The sequence below is a fragment of the Dermochelys coriacea genome, chromosome 3 (assembly GCF_009764565.3).
Source record: "Dermochelys coriacea isolate rDerCor1 chromosome 3, rDerCor1.pri.v4, whole genome shotgun sequence".
In the NCBI taxonomy this organism is placed as follows: Eukaryota; Metazoa; Chordata; order Testudines; family Dermochelyidae; genus Dermochelys; species Dermochelys coriacea.
This window is the reverse complement of record NC_050070.1, coordinates 3,298,620-3,316,466: the sequence shown is the minus strand read 5'-3', so window position 1 is coordinate 3,316,466 and position 17,847 is coordinate 3,298,620. Positions and strand designations below refer to the sequence as shown.

At 67.4% G+C, this 17,847-nt stretch overlaps 1 protein-coding gene across 1 annotated transcript in view; it reads right to left on the bottom strand.

The window, feature by feature from the left end:
* The window catches only part of LOC119852576 (exostosin-1-like), a 41,709-nt gene that overhangs the window by 8,908 nt on the left and 14,954 nt on the right, over window positions 1-17,847 (bottom strand). Inside the window, exons 5-10 of the mRNA XM_038393923.2 lie at window positions 14,433-14,565; window positions 12,186-12,304; window positions 3,632-3,727; window positions 2,877-2,966; window positions 1,407-1,567; window positions 606-777 (exon numbers count right to left, since the gene is read on the bottom strand). Coding sequence (XP_038249851.1) covers window positions 606-777; window positions 1,407-1,567; window positions 2,877-2,966; window positions 3,632-3,727; window positions 12,186-12,304; window positions 14,433-14,565 — 771 coding nt within the window. The remainder of the gene's footprint in view (window positions 1-605; window positions 778-1,406; window positions 1,568-2,876; window positions 2,967-3,631; window positions 3,728-12,185; window positions 12,305-14,432; window positions 14,566-17,847) is intronic.

Here is a 17,847-nt window from a genome sequence, read left to right as displayed (position 1 = left end):
GCGTCCGCAATGCTTCGTAAACCTGGGTGTGTGATTGCCAGACCGGGTCTCACAGCTGTGCTAATGTATCCACAGTGCACCATGCAGCCCTTCTGACTCAGGTCCGTGGCTTGAGCTGCGTGCACACTGCACAATGAGAGGTTTGGACCTGAGCTTCAGCAGGACTCGGGCTCAGACCCCACCGGCCCCCCAGGTCTGAGTCAGCCAGATGTGTATGTGGACGATACGGGGGTTGGGCTTAAACCCAAGTCTGAGCTGGGTGTACAATGCAGTGTAGATGTACCCTACTCAGCTCCGGGTTGCTCACTGGCCCTTCCCCGGAGGGTCTCTCACTCTTCAATGGCGCGCTCACTCCAGGTCTGCTCCCTGACTGGCCAGAGGCTGCCCCCATAGCCCAGCCCAGTTCTTAGTCCTGCGATGAAGGGGCCAGATACCGATTCTTAGTCCCCTGACCCTCGCAGCCATCCCCTCCACCTGGGGAGGTGGGTGAGGCCTGGCACAGATGCAGCTGAGCCCCCAGCCCCCTGAAGGGCCAGGGCTCTCTGTGCTGAGGTCCATCCCCAATTCCATGCATTCGAGGCAGTCGGAAGAGGTGGGAAGCCAACCTGCTGCATCATGGTCTCCTTGTACTGCTTCTTCTGGGTGACTTTGATGGGCGGGAGCTTGGTGACTGCAGAAACCAGGAAGTTCATCAGGATGTCCTCGCAGTTGGCCATCTGGTCCACCATGCTGTGCAGGCTGGCCGGCAGGTAGAAGCTGTACAGGTAATGATAGTACCTGCCAAAGGAGAGGGCAAACAGGCAGCATGCAGCGAGTGCCGGGGGGAAGGGAGGGGGTTGTGAGACCCCAGGCCAAATTGGCCCTGGTGGGGCTCCTCCCAAGGCAACAGAAACGCGCCAGCGATGGGTCTGGCCCATCGTCTTACCAAGAGTAATTCTGCCCAGAGATGCTCCTGGAGCTGCTAGCACGACGGTGCGGCACATCTGGGAGACCGGCTCTGAGCAGGGAGAGGCAAGACCCTGCAAAGCCAGTGGTCTGTCTGCACCGGGGCTCCCCGTCAGCTGGGCGGGGGTGGCAATGGAGGGACAAGGCTTGCAAAGGGCGGGAGGTTACAGAGAAGGCTCTGCTCTCAGCCAGAGCCCTTGTTCGGGAGAGCTGAGGTAGCAGGGGTGTCCCCGGGGAGCCCCGCTAGCACCCCACTGCTTCGCGTTAGTCTCTCTGTACATTGGCCCTGCTGTACAGCCAGCGCTCGTGGCTGGTGCCTGCAGGAGGCTGCCTGGTGCTCTGCCAGGCAGGGCAAACGTTTGTGCCTTGCCTTGCCAGCGGCACGTCGCACACAGCCCCCTGCGCCCTGTGATTTCCCGCCCGGAGCCAGGTTCCCGACCGTCCCCCCGCCCCCGGCTCACCGGTGGTAGAACGCTGCCCCCGTCAGCACCATGGAGTACTCATTGGTCCACTTAGAGGTGTAGGCCCACCAGCCTTTGCTGCTGTCCCAGTAATGGCTCCGGGCTGGGTAACCCACGATGCGCTCCGGGAAGCTGCACCACACAGTGAAGGCAAAGTCAACCTGGAGGCCCCGATGGCAGGGGCAGGTCAGGGGGGAGACGGGAAAGGAACGAAACCAGGATTAACAAGCCAGGCTTGGCACAGCAGCTCCAGCTCTGACGCTGCCCCACTGTCCGCGGCTAATACAGCTGCATTCACCCGGCCCGTGGTGTCCTGGGCCAAACCTCTGGCTGGGGGTCTGCCTACCCCTGGGGGGCAGTGGCCTGGGAGCCTCAGTGTGCAGCCCCCCCCGCCAAGCCGCCACATGGTGCCTCCAGGAGGGTGCCCAGCTCCCCTGCCCAGCTCTCGTGCTGGCTGCACCTCATGGCAGGGGGCTCTTGCCCTGTGACCAAGTCAGCCTGCCCCGGCTCCCCGGCTCCAATAATGCAGAAGGGGAAACACTGCACCCCCTGCCCCCTATTTCAGGGACCTGGTGTCTTCCCTTCCCCTGGCACACCCAGAGCCGGCTCTGCCCCGTGCCCACGACAGGGACAGTCCCCCTGCCGGCCTTGGGGAGGTTTGGTGTCTGTAATTCCCCATCGGGTCAGGGAGAGTGTGGGGGGGAAACCTGGCCCGTTCTCTTGTGAACCACACACGAGGCTCTATGAAGACCTGACAGCAGTGCCCAGTACACAGGGCCAGCCAGGGGGCAGCTGGGAACCGGGGCTGCATGGAAGCAGCCACGCACCCAGCGCCAACCTCTCCTGCCCCTGAGGGTCCGGGCTGCGTTATTCACCGAGAACCCAGCCAAATGGCACCGGACCCCGACTCTTCTGCTGGGTAAAAGACAGCTGTGTGCCCCCCACGGATGGGCCTGATCCGCATGGCCCATCCCTGGCACAGTGTCCCCTGCTGGAGCAGAGCCGTTTATGCATGGCCAGAGGAGCCCTGCCGCTATCAGCTTTCATAAGGTCGCCCACCACCATGGCATCAGAGCACTTCTCCGGCCCCTGCTTGGGCGTGGAGTTGAAATTTCTGGTTTCCCTAGCCCCGGGCTGTTCCCAAATGCTGTTTCCTTTTGCATCCCAGTGTCTGACCCGCTGTGAGTAGCCGATGACCAGCGTGGGACATGGGCAGGCGCGGTGCAGCAGATGCTGTGTGAGTGTCCAGTACACGGCTCTGTCGCTGCACCGCAGGGCCCTCCAGACCTGCCCCAGCCTCCCCCCGCTCCGCCGGTGCCCCTCCTCCCACCTCTCCCGCTCGACTGAAGCTGCCCCCAGCCAGCCCCTGGGGCTATCCGAGCCCAGGACCCTCCCCCCCAGCTATGAGATGCGCCCCCGTCCTGCAGGGAGGGACAATGGGAATTATTGGACCCCCCCCGTTGGCCTCACCTCATTGGTTGATAGGACAGTGTCTTCGTCCAGGCTCAGCACAGCGTCCGTCCGGATGAGGTCGTAGGGGAAGAAACGGCTGCTCATGGTCTGTGCAAAGAGAAAGCAATTAAAGCCCAGCCAGCCACGCGCCCCCACCCCAGCCCCTGTGACCACACCCCCTAATCCCAGCAAGCCACCCCCCAAACACTGGCCACTATGACCACACATCCCCAAACCCCAGCCACTGCGACCCCACACCCCCACTCCCAAACCCCAGCCAGTGCGACCATGCACCCCCAAACCCCAGCCACTGTCACCATGCACCCCAACCCCCAAACCCCAGCAGTGCGACCACACCTCCCCACCCGCAAATCCCAGCCACTACGACCACGCACCCCCAAACCCAGGCCACTGCAACCATGCACCCCCACCCCCCAGCAGTGCGACCACACACCCCACCCCCAAATCCCAGCCACTATGACCACGCACCCCCAAACCCCAGCCACTGCAACCATGCACCCCCACCCCCAAACTCCAGGAGTGCGACCACACACCCCCACCCCCAAACCCCAGCCAGTGCGACCATGCACCCCCACCCCCAAACCCCAGCCACTGAGACCATGCGCAGCCACCCCCAAGCCTCAGCAAGTGCGACCACACACCCCCAAACCCCAGCCACTGCGACTACGCACCCCTACCCCCAAACCCCCAGCCACTGCTCCCCTCCCTGCCCTCCCACCTCCAGAAGTGCTGCAGCCCCGGGGCCCCCCTACCTTGTGTTCCCCTTCCACGACGCTGAAGGGCACAGGGACGGACGGCCACCGGCTCCTCGGGGGCAGGGGCTTCTCGCAGTTCCACAGCACCACGATCTGCAGCAGGGACGGGCGGGGCCGGGTTATGGCCCCGACCAGCCCCAGGCTCAGACCTTTACCAAGCATCAGCCACGGCCAGCCAGCACCAGCGGCCTCGGCCACCCCAAGGCCAGAGCCGGGCCACCATCCCGCCAGTCAGCACGGTGCATGGCCCGAGCAGAGACGCCCACGGGGAGAGAACCTCAGCCAGACCCAGCCAGGGCCCCGTAGGGATGGACCCGGACGGACCCTGACACCAGCCCCCATACCCGGAACGGCCCTTACCGAACCCACAGCCCAGACGCAGCCCCGCAACAGCTCTGACCGAACCCACTGCCAGCCCCCATCCCCAGTACGGCCCTGACCGAACCCACCGCCAGCCCCCATCCCCGGTACGGCCCTGACCGAACCCACCGCCAGCCCCCAGCCCCGGAACGGCCCTGACCGAACCCACCGCCAGCCCCCATCCCCGGTACGGCCCTGACCGAACCCACCGCCAGCCTCCAGCCCCGGTACAGCCCTGATCGAACCCACCGCCAGCCCCCAGCCCCGGAACGGCCCTGACCGAATCCACCGCCCAGCCCCCAGCCCCGGAACGGCCCTGACCGAATCCACCGCCAGCCCCCAGCCCCGGTATGGCCCTCACTGAACCCACCGCCAGCCCCCAGCCCCGGTACGGCCCTGACCGAACCCACCGCCAGCCCCCAGCCCCGGTACGGACCTCACCGAACCCACCGCCAGCCCCCAGCCCCGGTACGGCCCTGACCGAACCCACCGCCAGCCCCCAGCCCCGGTACGGACCTCACCGAACCCGCCCCCAGCCCCCAGCCCTGGTACGGCCCTCACTGAACCCACCGCCAGCCCCCAGCCCCGGTACGGCCCTGACCGAACCCACCGCCCAGCCCCCATCCCCGGTACGGCCCTGACCGAACCCACCGCCAGCCTCCAGCCCCGGTACGGCCCTGACCGAACCCACCGCCAAGCCCCCAGCCCCGGTACGGACCTCACCGAACCCGCCCCCAGCCCCCAGCCCTGGTACGGCCCTCACTGAACCCACCGCCAGCCCCCAGCCCCGGTACGGCCCTGACCGAACCCACCGCCCAGCCCCCATCCCCGGTACGGCCCTGACCGAACCCACCGCCAGCCTCCAGCCCCGGTACGGCCCTGACCGAACCCACCGCCCAGCCCCCAGCTCCGGTACGGCCCTGACCGAACCCACCGCCCAGCCCCCATCCCCGGTACGGCCCTCACTGAACCCACCGCCAGCCCCCAGCCCCGGTACGGCCCTGACCGAACCCACCGCCCAGCCCCCATCCCCGGTACGGCCCTGACCGAACCCACCGCCAGCCTCCAGCCCCGGTACAGCCCTGATCGAACCCACCGCCAGCCCCCAGCCCCGGAACGGTCCTGACCGAATCCACCGCCCAGCCCCCAGCCCCGGAACGGCCCTGACCGAATCCACCGCCAGCCCCCAGCCCCGGTATGGCCCTCACTGAACCCACCGCCAGCCCCCAGCCCCGGTACGGCCCTGACCGAACCCACCGCCAGCCCCAGCCCCGGTACGGACCTCACCGAACCCACCGCCAGCCCCCAGCCCCGGTACGGCCCTGACCGAACCCACCGCCAGCCCCCAGCCCCGGTACGGACCTCACCGAACCCGCCCCCAGCCCCCAGCCCTGGTACGGCCCTCACTGAACCCACCGCCAGCCCCCAGCCCCGGTACGGCCCTGACCGAACCCACCGCCCAGCCCCCAGCCCTGGTACGGCCCTGACCGAACCCACCGCCAGCCCCCAGCCCCGGTACGGCCCTGACCGAACCCACCACCAGCCCCCAGCCCCGGTACGGCCCTCACTGAACCCACCGCCCAGACTCCAGCCCCGGTACGGCCCTAAATGAACCCACCGCCAGCCCCCAGCCCCGGTACGGCCCTGACCAAACCCACCACCAGCCCCCATCCCCGGTACGGCCCTGACTGAACCCACCGCCCAGCCCCCAGCCCCGGTACGGCCCTGACCGAACCCACCGCCAGCCCCCAGCCCCGGTACGGCCCTGACCGAACCCACCGCCAGCCCCCAGCCCCGGTACGGCCCTCACTGAACCCACCGCCCAGACCCCAGCCCCGGTACGGCCCTAACTGAACCCACCGCCAGCCCCCAGCCCCGGTACGGCCCTGACCAAACCCACCACCAGCCCCCATCCCCGGTACGGCCCTGACTGAACCCACCGCCCAGCCCCCAGCCCTGGTACGGCCCTGACCGAACCCACCGCCAGCCCCCAGCCCCGGTACGGCCCTGACCGAACCCACCGCCAGCCCCCAGCCCCGGTACGGCCCTCACTGAACCCACCGCCCAGACCCCAGCCCCGGTACGGCCCTGACTGAACCCACCGCCAGGCCCCAGCCCCGGTACGGCCCTGACCGAACCCACCGCCAGCCCCCAGCCCCAGTACAGCCCTGACTGAACCCACCGCCAGCCCCCAGCCCCGGTACGGCCCTCACCAAACCCACCGCCCAGACGCCAGCCCCGGAACAGCCCTGACCGAACCCACCGCCAGCCCCCAGCCCCGGTACGGCCCTGACCGAACCCACCGCCCAGACCCTAGCTCCGGTAGGGCCCTGACTGAACCCATCGCCAGCCCCCAGCCCCGGTACGGCCCTGACCGAACCCACCGTCAGCCCCCAGCCCCGCAACGGCCCTGACCGAAACCACCGCCAGCCGCCAGCCCCGCAACGGCCCTGACTGAACCCATCGCCAGCCCCCAGCCCCGCAATGGCCCTGACCGAACCCACCGCCAGCCCCCAGCCCCGGTACGGCCCTGACTGAACCCACTGCCAGCCCCCAGCCCCGGTACGGCCCTGACCGAACCCACCGCCAGCCCCCAGCCCCGGTACGGCCCTGACTGAACCCACTGCCAGCCCCCAGCCCCGGTACGTCTCTGACCGAACCCACCGCCCAGCCTCCATCCCCGCAACAGCCCTGACCGAACCCACCGCCAGCCCCCAGCCCCGGTACGGCCCTGACCGAACCCACCGCCAGCCCTCAGCTCTAGTACGGCCCTGACCGAACCCACCGCCAGCCCTCAGCTCTGGTACGGCCCTCACCGAACCCACCGCCAGCCCCCGGCCCCGGTACGGCCCTGACTGAACCCACCGCCAGCCCCCGGCCCCGGTACGGCCCTGACTGAACCCACCACCCAGCCTCCATCCCCGCAACAGCCGTGACCGAACCCACCGCCAGCCCCCAGCCCCGGTACGGCCCTGACCGAACCCAACCGCCAGCCCCCAGCTCCGGTACGGCCCTCACCGAACCCACCGCCAGCCCCCAGCCCCAGTACGGCCCTGACTGAACCCACCGCCAGCCCCCGGCCCCGGTACGGCCCTGACTGAACCCACCGCCAGCCCCCAGCCCCGGTACGGCCCTGACCAAACCCACCGCCAGCCCCCAGCTCCGCTACGGCCCTGACCAAACCCTCCGCCAGCCCCCAGCTCCGGTACGGCCCTGACCGAACCCACCGCTAGCCCCCAGCCCCGGTACGGCCCTGACCAAACCCACCGCCAGCCCCCAGCTCCGGTACGGCCCTGACCGAACCCACCGCCAGCCCCCAGCCCCGGTACGGCCCTGATCGAACCCACCGCCCAGCCCCCAGCCCCGCAACGGCCCTGACCGAACCCACCGCCAGCCCCCAGCTCCGATACGGCCCTGACCGAACCCACCTCCAGCCCCCAGCTCCGGTACGGCCCTGACCGAACCCACCGCCAGCCCCCAGCCCCGGTACGGCCCTGATCGAACCCACCGCCAGCCCCCAGCTCCGGTACGGCCCTGACCGAACCCACCGGCAGCCCCCAGCCCCGCAACGGCCCTGACTAAACCCACCGCCAGCCCCCAGCTCCGGTACGGCCCTGACTGAACCCACCACGAGCCCCCAGCCCCGGTACGGCTCTGACCGAACCCACCGCCCAGCCTCCATCCCTGCAACAGCCCTGACCGAACCCACCGCCAGCTCCCAGCCCCGGTACGGCCCTGATCGAACCCACCGCCAGCCCCCAGCTCCGGTACGGCCCTGACCGAACCCACCGCCAGCCCCCAGCCCCGCAACGGCCCTGACCGAACCCACCGTCCAGCCCCCAGCCCCGGTACGGCCCTGACCGAACCCACCGCCAGCCCCCAGCCCCGGTACGGTCCTGACCGAACCCACCGCTAGCCCCCAGCCGCGGTACGGCCCTGACCGAACCCACCGCCAGCGCCCAGCTCCGGTACGGCCCTGACCGAACCCACCGCCAGCCCCCAGCCCCGGTAAGGCTCTGACCGAACCCACCACCAGCGCCCAGCTCCGGTACGGCCCTGACTGAACCCACCGCCCAGCCCCCAGCCCCGCAACGGCTCTGACCGAACCCACCCCCAGCGCCCAGCTCCGGTACGGCCCTGACCGAACCCACCACCAGCCCCCAGCCCCGGTACGGCTCTGACCGAACCCACCGCCAGCCCCCAGCTCCGGTACGGCCCTCACCCAACCCACCGCTCAGCCTCCATCCCCGCAACGGCCCTCACTGAACCCACCGCCAGCCCCCAGCCCCGGTACGGCTCTGACTGAACCCACCGCCAGCCCCCAGCCCCGGTACGGCTCTGACTGAACCCACCGCCAGTTCCCAGCCCCGGTACAGACCTGACTGAACCCACCGCCAGCCGCCAGCCCCGCAACGGCCCTGACCGAACCCACCGCCAGCCCCCAGCTCCGGTACAGCCCTGACCGAACCCACCGCCCAGGCCCCAGCCCCGGTACGGCCCTGACTGAATCCACTGCCAGCCCCGAGCCCCGGTACGGCCCTGACCGAACCCACCGCCAGCCCCCAGCTCCGCTACGGCCCTGACTGAACCCACCGCCAGCCCCGAGCCCCGGTACGGCTCTGACCGAACCCACCGCCCAGCCTCCATCCCCGCAACAGCCCTGACTGAACCCACCGCCAGCCCCCAGCCCCGCAACGGCCCTGACCGAAACCACTGCCAGCCCCCAGCCCCGCAATGGCCCTGACCGAACCCACCGCCAGCCCCCAGCTCCGCTACGGCCCTGACTGAACCCACCGCCAGCCCCCAGCTCCGCTACGGCCCTGACTGAACCCACTGCCAGCCCCCAGCCCCGGTACGGCTCTGATCGAACCCACCGCCCAGCCTCCATCCCCGCAACAGGCCTGACCGAACCCACCGCCAGCCCCCAGCCCCGGTACGGCCCTGACCGAACCCACCGCCAGCCCTCAGCTCTTGTACGGCCCTGACCGAACCCACCGCCAGCCCCCAGCTCCGGTACGGCCCTCACCGAACCCACCGCCAGCCCCCAGCCCCGGTACGGCCCTGACTGAACCCACCGCCAGCTCCCAGCCCCGCAATGGCCCTGATCGAACCCACCGCCAGCCCCCAGCTCCGGTACGGCCCTGACTGAACCCACCGCCAGCCCCCAGCCCCGGTACGGCCCTGACTGAACCCACCGCCAGCCCCCAGCTCCGGTACGGCCCTCACCGAACCCACCGCTAGCCCCCAGCCCCAGTACGGCCCTGACTGAACCCACCGCCAGCCCCCAGCCCCGGTACGGACCTCACCGAACCCACCGCCAGCCCCCAGCCCCGGTACGGCCCTGTCCGAACCCACCGCCAGTCCCCAGCCCCGATACGGCCCTGACCGAACCCACCGCCAGCCCCCAGCCCCGCAACGGCCCTGACCGAACCCACCGCCAGCCCCCAGCTCCGATACGGCCCTGACCGAACCCACCGCTAGCCCCCAGCCCCGGTACGGCCCTGACCGAACCCACCGCCAGCGCCCAGCTCCGGTACGGCCCTGACCGAACCCACCGCCAGCCCCCAGCCCCGGTAAGGCCCTGACCGAACCCACCACCAGCGCCCAGCTCCGGTACGGCCCTGACCGAACCCACCGCCAGCCCCCAGCTCCGGTACGGCCCTCACCCAACCCACCGCCAGCCCCAAGCCCCGGTACGGCTCTGACCGAACCCACCGCCAGCCCCCAGCCCCGGTACGGCCCTGATCGAACCCACCGCCCAGCCCCCAGCCCCGCAACGGCCCTGACCGAACCCACCGCCAGCCCCCAGCTCCGATACGGCCCTGACCGAACCCACCGCCAGCCCCCAGCTCCGGTACGGCCCTGACCGAACCCACCGCCAGCCCCCAGCCCCGGTACGGCCCTGATCGAACCCACCGCCAGCCCCCAGCTCCGGTACGGCCCTGACCGAACCCACCGCCAGCCCCCAGCCCCGCAACGGCCCTGACTAAACCCACCGCCAGCCCCCAGCTCCGGTACGGCCCTGACTGAACCCACCACGAGCCCCCAGCCCCGGTACGGCTCTGACCGAACCCACCGCCCAGCCTCCATCCCTGCAACAGCCCTGACCGAACCCACCGCCAGCCCCCAGCCCCGGTACGGCCCTGATCGAACCCACCGCCAGCCCCCAGCTCCGGTACGGCCCTGACCGAACCCACCGCCAGCCCCCAGCCCCGCAACGGCCCTGACCGAACCCACCGTCCAGCCCCCAGCCCCGGTACGGCCCTGACCGAACCCACCGCCAGCCCCCAGCCCCGGTACGGTCCTGACCGAACCCACCGCTAGCCCCCAGCCCCGGTACGGCCCTGACCGAACCCACCGCCAGCGCCCAGCTCCGGTACGGCCCTGACCGAACCCACCGCCAGCCCCCAGCCCCGGTAAGGCCCTGACCGAACCCACCACCAGCGCCCAGCTCCGGTACGGCCCTGACTGAACCCACCGCCCAGCCCCCAGCCCCGCAACGGCTCTGACCGAACCCACCACCAGCCCCCAGCCCCGGTACGGCTCTGACCGAACCCACCGCCATCCCCCAGCTCCGGTACGGCCCTCACCCAACCCACCGCTCAGCCTCCATCCCCGCAACGGCCCTCACTGAACCCACCGCCAGCCCCCAGCCCCGGTACGGCTCTGACTGAACCCACCGCCAGCCCCCAGCCCCGGTACAGACCTGACTGAACCCACCGCCAGCCGCCAGCCCCGCAACGGCCCTGACCGAACCCACCGCCAGCCCCCAGCTCCGGTACGGCCCTGACTGAACCCACCGCCAGCCCCGAGCCCCGGTACGGCCCTGACCGAACCCACCGCCAGCCCCCAGCTCCGGTACGGCCCTCACCCAACCCACCGCCAGCCCCGAGCCCCGGTACGGCTCTGACCGAACCCACCGCCCAGCCTCCATCCCCGCAACAGCCCTGACTGAACCCACCGCCAGCCCCCAGCCCCGCAACGGCCCTGACCGAAACCACTGCCAGCCCCCAGCCCCGCAATGGCCCTGACCGAACCCACCGCCAGCCCCCAGCTCCGCTATGGCCCTGACTGAACCCACCGCCAGCCCCCAGCTCCGCTACGGCCCTGACTGAACCCACTGCCAGCCCCCAGCCCCGGTACGGCTCTGACCGAACCCACCGCCCAGCCTCCATCCCCGCAACAGGCCTGACCGAACCCACCGCCAGCCCCCAGCCCCGGTACGGCCCTGACCGAACCCACCGCCAGCCCTCAGCTCTTGTACGGCCCTGACCGAACCCACCGCCAGCCCCCAGCTCCGGTACGGCCCTCACCGAACCCACCGCCAGCCCCCAGCCCCGGTACGGCCCTGACTGAACCCACCGCCAGCCCCCAGACCCGCAACGGCCCTGACCGAACCCACCGCCAGCCGCCAGCCCCGCAACGGCCCTGACTAAACCCACCGCCAGCTCCCAGCCCCGCAATGGCCCTGATCGAACCCACCGCCAGTCCCCAGCTCCGGTACGGCCCTGACTGAACCCACCGCCAGCCCCCAGCCCCGGTACGGCCCTGACCGAACCCACCGCCAGCCCCCAGCTCCGGTACGGCCCTCACCGAACCCACCGCCAGCCCCCAGCCCCAGTACGGCCCTGACTGAACCCACCGCCAGCCCCCAACCCCGGTACGGACCTCACCGAACCCACCGCCAGCCCCCAGCCCCGGTACGGCCCTGTCCGAACCCACCGCCAGCCCCCAGCCCCGGTACGGCCCTGACGAAACCCACCGCCAGCCCCCAGCCCCGGTACGGCTCTGACCGAACCCACCGCCAGCCCCCAGCCCCGGTATGGCCCTGACCGAACCCACCGCCCAGCCCCCATCCCCGGTACGGCCCTCACCGAACCCACCGCCCAGCCCCCAGACCTGGTACGGCCCTGACCGAACCCACCGCCCAGCCCCGAGCCCCGAAATGGCCTGGGTCAAACCCGCCCCACAACCTCCATCGCCATTTAGACCTGGACCCATCCCCTACCACTCAGCCTCCATCTTCGGAACAGCCTGGACTCGCTCCCCGTGGTTTCCTCTCCCAGCCCCACCCGGGCGTGCAGAGGCTCAGCTCCCACTGTGGCTGGCCAGGGGCTTGTTCTGGGGTCAGACCGCAGACCCGGGCCCACGGGAGCGGGAGGAGGCACGTCCCCGGCAGGTGGGCCCCTACCTGGGTGCAATGCTTGGACTTGGCGATGGCGAGGATGAGCCTGACGATGGGCTGGGACTGCGAGAGCAGCGGTGAGACGGCCTGGATGACGGCGGTGAACTCCCTGGCTGGGCTTCGCCCTGCAACGACAAACGGCCCGGCTCGGACTGGCCCGGGCGCTCTCCGGCCAGGCCGAGGGGCAAGGGGCCCCCGGCAGCCAGGAGGGGAAGGGGAACAGCCCGGGCGGGGCCAGCATCTGGGCAGGGCTGGGGCGCAGACGATGCACAGAGGAGTTCATGGCGCTCTCGGGACCTGGCCGGGGGGGGGGACGGGGAATAGCCTAGGGGGCTGCAGCATCACTGACTCTCTGCGCTCAGGGGTCAGCCCCCACAAGCAGGAGGCTGGCTTAAAAATCCTGAGATTTAATACAATCCTCAGCACTGGGCTGGGCTCTGCACCCCTGCTCTCTCAGCCGGAGGGGTCGGGCTGTCAAGCTCTTCTTTCACCCCCCCAGGGCGTCTTTACCAGAGACCTCCTTTCTCCCAAGAGTTGGCTGGGCAATGGATGGGTGATAAAAACCAAGTCTGGACCAATCTGACTAAAACACCCTTCCCCTCCCAATAACTCGGCTTTCGCTCTCCTGTGACGCCAGCTGAGTTCCAGCTAGACAAGACCTGGCTTTCTTATGGAAAAGAAGCAGGAAGAAAGACTTTCTGGTCTTCTTCATATGTCAGAGGAAGAAGGGAAAATTCCTAAAATCTGAAAACAAAACTAACCCCCTCCCAGCGAAATTCTGATTCTGAAAAGGGAGCATGCCAGGGACTCACTGATGTCCAACAGGAATGTCACTAGTGCCATAGATTTTGTGTGGAAGGTGCCCAGATACTAGGGTGATGGGCCACCACGATTAAACCGTAAGATAGACACAGCACACAAATAAGGCAAACCCCTCTTTTTACCTCCCTTTGATGGGCTGGTTTAGAAATAAGGATGGAAATTTTAAGCTGGATCCTGAACCAAACCAGGAGCCTCCATGCTGGGAATCGGAGAGTGACACCAGGCACATCCTGGGTTTGAACCCAGGACCTTCCGCATCAGACCTCTGCCACTTTAGCTAAAGGAGTAACCCCATTCACTGGACCGGCAACTAGAGGGGGATGTGGTGCCACTGTACAAGTTCTAACCCCAACCCCGGGGCTGATGCAGCGTTAGGTGCAGCCAGGAGGTCAGTGTCTCTGCATAGTGCATCAGTGAGCTGGTGGAAGGGCTGATCTCCACCAGGCGGAGATGCCAGCAATCCCTGGTCTCCAGAGATCCCTGCAGGAAACAATCCCCTCCTGTAAATCCTCAGCCTGCCACCAAGTGAGCAGCCCCCAAAACACGTGGGGCTGGCCAGCAGCTGCAGGGTAGGAAGGGAGATAAAGGGAACAGCAAGTAAGGAATGGTAGGAAGGGGAGCAAGACAGTATGAAGGGCACCTGGGACTGGGGTAGCAGGGGCGATTGAGGGGCATTAGCAGAGCTGGGTGTGGGGAGCCCAGGCCTGGGAGAGCAGGGGCTGTGGGCCAGGATTGAGGTGCACTGGCAGAGATGGGGGGAGCCCATGGCTGGGATAACATGGGGGGCTGCAGGTCAGGAACAAGGGGGCCAGTAGAGCTGTGTATGGGGAGCCCAGCTCTGGGATGACTGGGAGGGCAGCACACTGGGACTGAGGGGGCTGGCAGAGCTGGACACTGTTAAATGAGCCAGCTCCATTGGCACCGGCACCACGGGGCCCGTGACTGCCCCTCCAACCCGGCGCTCTAGGGTGGGGCTTACTGAGGAGTGAGTCTCCAGCCGGCTCCTCCCAAGCGATCAGCGGGAAAAGCCCGTTTGCCACAGGCTGGGCTGGAACAGCAGGGGGTGCTGCAGGTTCAGGATCCCGGAGCAGCAGTAGAGCTGTGTGCGTGACCCACTGATCTCCCACCTCCGATGCCCCGTCCAGACCAGCAGCCCCCCCTCACCCCGCTATTGTTGTCCTGGCCGCTCCTGAGCAAACCCCACGCGCTGTAACTCACTGCACCAAAGCATGAGGGCACCACGGCCCCTCCAGGAGAAATATCCAGGAACCATGTATATTCTACTCAGCCCACGGGCTGTTACTCCATCGGGAGCTCCCAGCCCAGCCTGGGCGACCAGGGACTCCAGGGCCAGCTCCGATGCCTAGCCGGGCTGGAGGCCCCCCGGTGCCCATTCCCAGAGCCTGGCCTCTCCCCATCGCTGCCACCTACCCAGGGCGCAGTAGTAGAAGGGGAAATCGGCGAGGCTGGTGGAGAACTGGGGGAGCGCGTAGAGCCCGCCCGGCTGCGCATTCCACATCACGTGGTTCCGGCTGATGTGTGCCTGGATTCGGTCCTGGATGATCTGAAAACGACGAGGGGACCGGGGGAGCCACGTTACTGACCCTGGGCTGGGCCCTGCGAGGCTCAGCTGTGGACGCTGCACCGCCCCGGCCTCCGGCCCTGCCCCATATACCCCGGGGCGGGAGCCAGCAGGCTGGGCCACATACCACAGCAATCTCTGTTAGAGGGCTGGGCTGGGCTCCTGCCCCGCACTGGGTTTGTCTAGGTTAGGAGAAGAGGTGGGTTATGCTGGGGTTAGCGAACACGTGTTACCTGGCCCCAGCACAGCCGCAACCTTTCACCAGTGTAGATGCAGGTTAACCCCTCTCGTCACCAGTCGGCTGGGCAAGGGTGACCCTAGAGGGGCCTAGGCTGGAGGGGAGGCCAGCGGGTGCCGATCAGCCACCGGACACCAAGGGACTGAGTCGGAGCAGCGAGCGTTGGGGATTCAAGGCCCCGCCGACAGCTGGCAGCACGCTCTGTGCTCACCATCGTGCCCCGGGGACCAGACATGCACCATGAGCAACTCAACGTGTCCTTCCCACCATGGCCCGAGACACCTTACCCAGCGCTGCGGAGGGGAGAGTGTCCGGGACAGCGGGTGAGGCTCCCACGCCAGGGAGCAAGGCTGGGCTCTGCACTGGAGAGAGGCGTCCCCAGTGGGGGGGGGGGTTGGGGGAGCTGCTGCATTGCTCCAAGGCGTTGCCCCGTAATTCAGGGCTCCCCATGCTTTCATTTCGCTCTAACGGGCCTGCAGATGAGTGGCCACCTCACTGCGTCCCCTGGTGGCTGCGCCTCAGTTTCCCTTCGTGGATCCCTTCGTGGATCCCTCTGGGGCATTTCCAGTCCAACCCAATAGCCAGGCTTAGGGGCTGGTTTATCAACTCAACGACCAAAATGAAACAAACGTCTCCTCTCCAGAGCAAACCTGCTCCGTCCGCATGTCAAAGGTGTTTGTTCAGCCTGCCTTGAGCCCCCCAAGACGGCTCCTGCACTGGGCACCTGAGACTCCTCCAGGTGGCAGCGCCCCAGGGCAGCAGATGCTGGGCTGAGCCCCCTCATTTGACCTAACAGGCCCAGGTGTTGTTAACAAGCCCCCTCTAGAGGTGGGTCCATGCTGCCGGCGTAGCTGTGCCGGGCCAGCTTTCATTAGCCAGCACGGGCAGCAATGGCAGGGCAGACGTGGTGGCCTGAGCTAGCCGCCAAGTGCCAGCCCACCTGGGACCCTGGTTCCGTACTGAGACTGCCAGCCTGTGTTGCCACATCTTGCCTCCTATTGTTACCCCTGCAAAGCCAGAACAAGCATCCCACCCGTACAGCAAGCAGACCGTCACTTGCAATGCAGACGTACCCAGCAGGGGCAGTTGGCTGGGGGCACCGGGTGAGGGAGCCTGGGCTACAAATCCAGCCCTGGGGGGCAGCAACCACGCGCTGCTGCTGTCCCATGGTGCTGAGCGTGAAGCGAGCGTCCAGTCGCAGCCCTCGTGGCCAAGCGTCACCAGCTCAGTCCAGCCTCCCAGCCCTGGCCCCGATGCGCTGAGCCAGCAGAGGGGCAGAGGCTGGAGCGAGCACGGAGGCTGATCTGTACACCTCTGTCTCAGGCACTTCCAAGGCGCCAATCACCATGGTATCTGAGCACCTCCCAGCCCCCTGTGAGGCAGGACGGCACTATGATCCCCAGCGCACAACTGGGCGAGGGTCACAAGTGGAGTCTGGGGCAGAACCCAGGATGCCTGAGCCCCAGGGGCATGCCCTAACCACTGGGCCAGCCTTCCTCTCTTCCTCGGTGGGCTAAGGGACTTGCTGAGGGTCACACTAGGTGGCTGGGCAGCGGGAATCGAACCCGGGTCTCCCAGATCTCCAAACTGCTGCACAGCCACGGTCACGCTGGCAGCGAGCGACGGTTACTGCTCACTGGGCCACGCTCGCGAGCGTCACTGGACCCTTGTCGTCCGCCCAGTTCCGGCTGGCCCCGCTCCCCGTTGTGTCTACATGGAGCTCCGTGGGCCTGGACCTGCATCTCTCCCTGAAAGGTCTGTACCACGCCCGGCACAAGGCCCCAAGCCCCCACTGAGATCTGCCAGTGCAGGGCCCCAGCCGAGCGGGAGCCGTTACACAGGGCCAATGGCTCTGATCACATCTTGGTGCAGCCGAGACGAACTAGCTGGGATATGGCCAGATTGAGGAGCCCAGCCTGAGGCTTGGAGTTGGGGGCCAGGGGTGACCCTAGCCTGTGACAGGGTGTACCCACGGCAGCTACCAACCAACCAAGGTCCCCCCACCGCCCAGCCCCCTGCGCCGGTTCCTCAGCCTGTAGTGTGGATTCAGCCTGGCCTCTCCCAGCCCGGCGGTAACACCACAGCCTGGTACCCTGATCTCCCTGGGCACCACGATGCTCCAGGCCATGAACACACCAGCTGGGTTGGCAGCTGCTGGGAACCTTTTCTGCACTGCTGAGAATCTGCAAAGTTCCTTCCTATGGCCAGTGAGCCCCTGCAGTGCAGCCCGGACCCCCAACTGCCCGATGAATGAAGCACAGAGATAACTGGCCTGTAGCGGCCTTCACACTCCCCGAGGAGCCCTCTCCCCTCCCGCCTCGGACCATACCACATCCCAGCGAGCCACCACCGGCCTCACCCACCTCTCGCTGGGCCAGGGCGAGCTTGGGAGAGGCACAGAACAGCCCAGCAACTCTTCAGAGAGTGCGGGCTGGGCCCAGGGCGCTGCCTCTCTCCTGGCTCTGCCGCTGACCCGCAGTGGCCCTGAGCAAGTCACTCTGTGCCTCAGTTTCCCCACTGGCACAATGGTCACCCCACCGATGAGGAGGCTTTCTTCATTCACGTGTGGCAGCACTTGGGATGGGAGAGATTAGACAAGGGCCTGGCCTCCTAGTCTCCTTCCAGTGCCCTTGCTGGAGAGAACAGCTGCATTTCTGGTGCACCTCTGTGATGTTATTGACTTGAACTGGGACCGTATAGAACATTGTTGCAACCAAGGTCCTGTAGTGGCACCAAATCTTGTATAAAGGGGGTCAAATAAGGTGTCTAAGACGAGGTTATGGTTTGCTGGTTAGGATTATGCTATCTGTTTGCATGTATCATTTTTGTATTTAAAGATATAAGTATTGGCTGTATATTGTCTGTATTCCAAACTTATGCTATGCTTCTGGGTGACACCCCAGACAAGTTGGTGTCAGCTCTGCCTAGCCTGCTGGATGACCCATTAAGGACCATCAGCGACACAACTGACCCGTTGAGAGAAGGCAGACACGCCTTGGGACGCAGCGAAGCAGGCAGGGACCTGC